Genomic DNA, 2,771 nt, shown 5'->3' on the forward strand with positions numbered 1-2,771 from the left:
TTTACGTGTTTATTATTTAATTTCATAGCTCGAATTATGCATTTGAGTCAAATTATACATAAATTGATGAACCCATATTCATTGGTGGGGCTGGGCTCAACAATTCAGCAATGCAGAGACATCATCATTCATTTCAATAGAGAAGAAGCAAATGAGATGCATCAGGAGCTGAGGACGACCTCACTGTGGGTGCTCCCATCCTCCATTCTGATCCATGACCTGAGAGAGAATGGCTGCTGCTTTATCTCGAGAACCCTCGCGCCTCTCGCCCAGTTCCCGTACCCCCCGTAGCCCGTGTGTCGAGCAAAGCACAGCCACATCTTCCTATGAGGGCAGCACCAATCCAGCCCATGGTTATGCCCTACAAACACTGCCTGACAAAACATCACAACATTACTTACTACTCGAACCAACAAGCCCGCGCCTTCCTACCTTGACAGAGTCCCTCTTCTCAAGAGCCTTCATCATCCCCATCTCTGCTTCTTGAGCAGCAACACTCTCCCAGAAAATCGAGCCCACACACTGCGCGCCTATCGCTACCTTCTCGTACGCCTTGCTCGGGATGTGCCAGAATATGATCTCAGGAACCCTGCACGAAACTTCAGAACCCGAGCGCGTTCTAGGATAAGAAAATAAGTATGTTTAGCTACCTCGAGTGAGGGTTGATCTCCCGAGACTTCTCCTGAAACCACTTGACTTGCGCGTTGGATATGATCTCTGGATACGAGCCACCCCCAGAGTCGAGGAAGTACATCAAGGCCACCGGATCCCGAGCATTACTCGTGGAGGAGAGCTTGAGGACATAGTTTGAGACGCTAGGCCATAGATTCCTTTGCCCGTCGGTGGAGAAGGACAGTGAGTTGCGCTCGATCTCATTCCTCATCAACTCCAGACGCGTCGTGCCTCTGAAACTACAATCCGAACCACCTGAAAAATAAAAAGATGATCAACTATACCATTTCTTGAAACACTATGATTTATTGGGATGTCACAATTACTAAAACAGTCAGCATTGTATCAAACACAGAAGTCATACGAGGACACGAGAGTTGAGGAATCCCGGCTTGTGAAAACCAGTCCAAGGGCCACTCAAAGGGGGCATCGTCGTGGTTGCCAAAGATAGTAGACCACGGGATCCCCCTCGCCCTCGTTGGTGAGAGAGCTTGATCCCAGTACAAGCTCGCGTTTGCAATCATTATATTGTTGGCTGTGATCACATCTCCAAGATAGACCACAAAATCTGCCTTACCATAAAATGCACACACCATCAATTTTCATTACAAGAAATGAATCATTCAATTCAAATGTACCAATCCAGATTATGGCAGTTAATTATGGTTTCTTCGACTACTCATTCCAATGTGTCTGAAGCAGCAACTAAGGAGCATTGTAATAAACTGAAAAACTTGAGGAAAACATTGACTACAAAAAATTCCGATGTAATATCTGTCACACAATACTAAAACAGATTGACATTGCGGCTATACTCAATACTAAAAAAGATTGCGAAATTCCAAACTTTTTGGACTTTTTTTTTCACATAGCATCCAGTTTCAGCCACGATATTTACCAATAAAATCAAGAATTGATTTTATGAATAACAATAACATAGCCATATATATGAATTGGAATGTAGGGTTATGATCAATTGTAACTATTTGTTAATTGCTAGCTGCTAAATATATCAACCTAAGATGTCTACACGAAAACATTTGTATGTCAACAAAATTTAATTAGCATAGAAATATTTTCGTGGTACATCTACTAACTACTACTCCATCCGTTCCATAGTAGTGGAATCATTTTCCTTTTTAAGTGAAAGTTAACACAATTATTTTCACTTATTTTACTTTCTCTATTACTTTATTCTCTGTTCATCTATCAACCTTTTTCATTTTTATTTTATTCTTACTTTACTTTACTCTACTTAACTTAACTCATCAAACATAATTTTTCTTAAATTATATGTTAAAAAGAAACGTCTCCACTACTATTGAACAAAGGGAGTATAACATAGGTTTGTTGACATAGCTAACCGTTATTAGCAATTAGCAATTTAAGATAGTTAGCAAAACTAGTTTATTGATTAATTTAACTGTGACCAAAACATTATTTTATGCCTTAAAAAAGACAATAGAAAAATAAACCTGGTTGTTCATCGTCTAGTACAATAGACATAACCCCCATAGAATTGAAGTCCTGAATCGGGCCCCACTCCGTCCACGCGTCCTCGCCGAAGTGAAGGTCCGCGAACAGCGCTATCTTAAACGGTGCGCCCTCCCGCATCCGGAAATTGCCCTCCCGCATCGCCGCAGCAGCGATGATCAGCGAGAGATAGGAGAAAATCAAATGCCTCGGCATTGGCTTTACTGCCAAAATTTGAGAATTGCTTTGTGATTTCGGAGATGAATTTGAGGAATGTTTTGGTTTTACGCTTCTGTTTTTGTTTGTTTTTTCTTATCAACTGCCTTTTTAAAAATATTTAATATATGATGAAATATATGAGACCATTAGCAGTGGGGCGCCATAAGGCGCACCCTATGGCGCGACACGTCATCAGTTTTATCCACCTACCCTCACCTGCAGTGGGGTACCCTAATGCGCGCCCTATGCATTTTTTTTGAATACTTAAATAACTACAAAAATTATGAAAAAAATTTCATTTCATTTATAAAAATTAATACATTACAATACGAATTAAAAAAATACGTAAACTCAGCGACGGTGGTTACGGGCCCACACTTCTTCAACCATGTCGTTCATGAGCTGAG

The 2,771-nt window shown here is 40.8% G+C and overlaps 1 protein-coding gene across 3 annotated transcripts; it reads right to left on the bottom strand.

Annotated features, from left to right (window-relative positions):
* On the bottom strand, positions 1 to 2,451 carry LOC121746643 (probable inactive purple acid phosphatase 16). 3 transcript variants are annotated; one of them, XM_042140552.1, is made up of 5 exons: positions 2,148 to 2,451; positions 1,037 to 1,240; positions 651 to 927; positions 433 to 589; positions 1 to 361 (listed from the first exon to the last, which is right to left on the bottom strand). In XM_042140552.1, the coding sequence occupies exons 1-5, from the start codon at positions 2,359 to 2,361 to the stop codon at positions 242 to 244; spliced, it is 972 nt and encodes a 323-aa protein (XP_041996486.1). In that variant the 5' UTR covers positions 2,362 to 2,451; the 3' UTR covers positions 1 to 241. The 3 variants fall into 3 exon arrangements, with proteins under 3 accessions (XP_041996486.1, XP_041996485.1, XP_041996487.1); XM_042140551.1 differs by having other exon boundaries at positions 1 to 374; XM_042140553.1 differs by having other exon boundaries at positions 235 to 370.
* Between the last annotated feature and the right edge of the window lie 320 nt (positions 2,452 to 2,771).

Source organism: Salvia splendens, chromosome 9, assembly GCF_004379255.2.
Source record: "Salvia splendens isolate huo1 chromosome 9, SspV2, whole genome shotgun sequence".
In the NCBI taxonomy this organism is placed as follows: domain Eukaryota; kingdom Viridiplantae; phylum Streptophyta; class Magnoliopsida; order Lamiales; family Lamiaceae; genus Salvia; species Salvia splendens.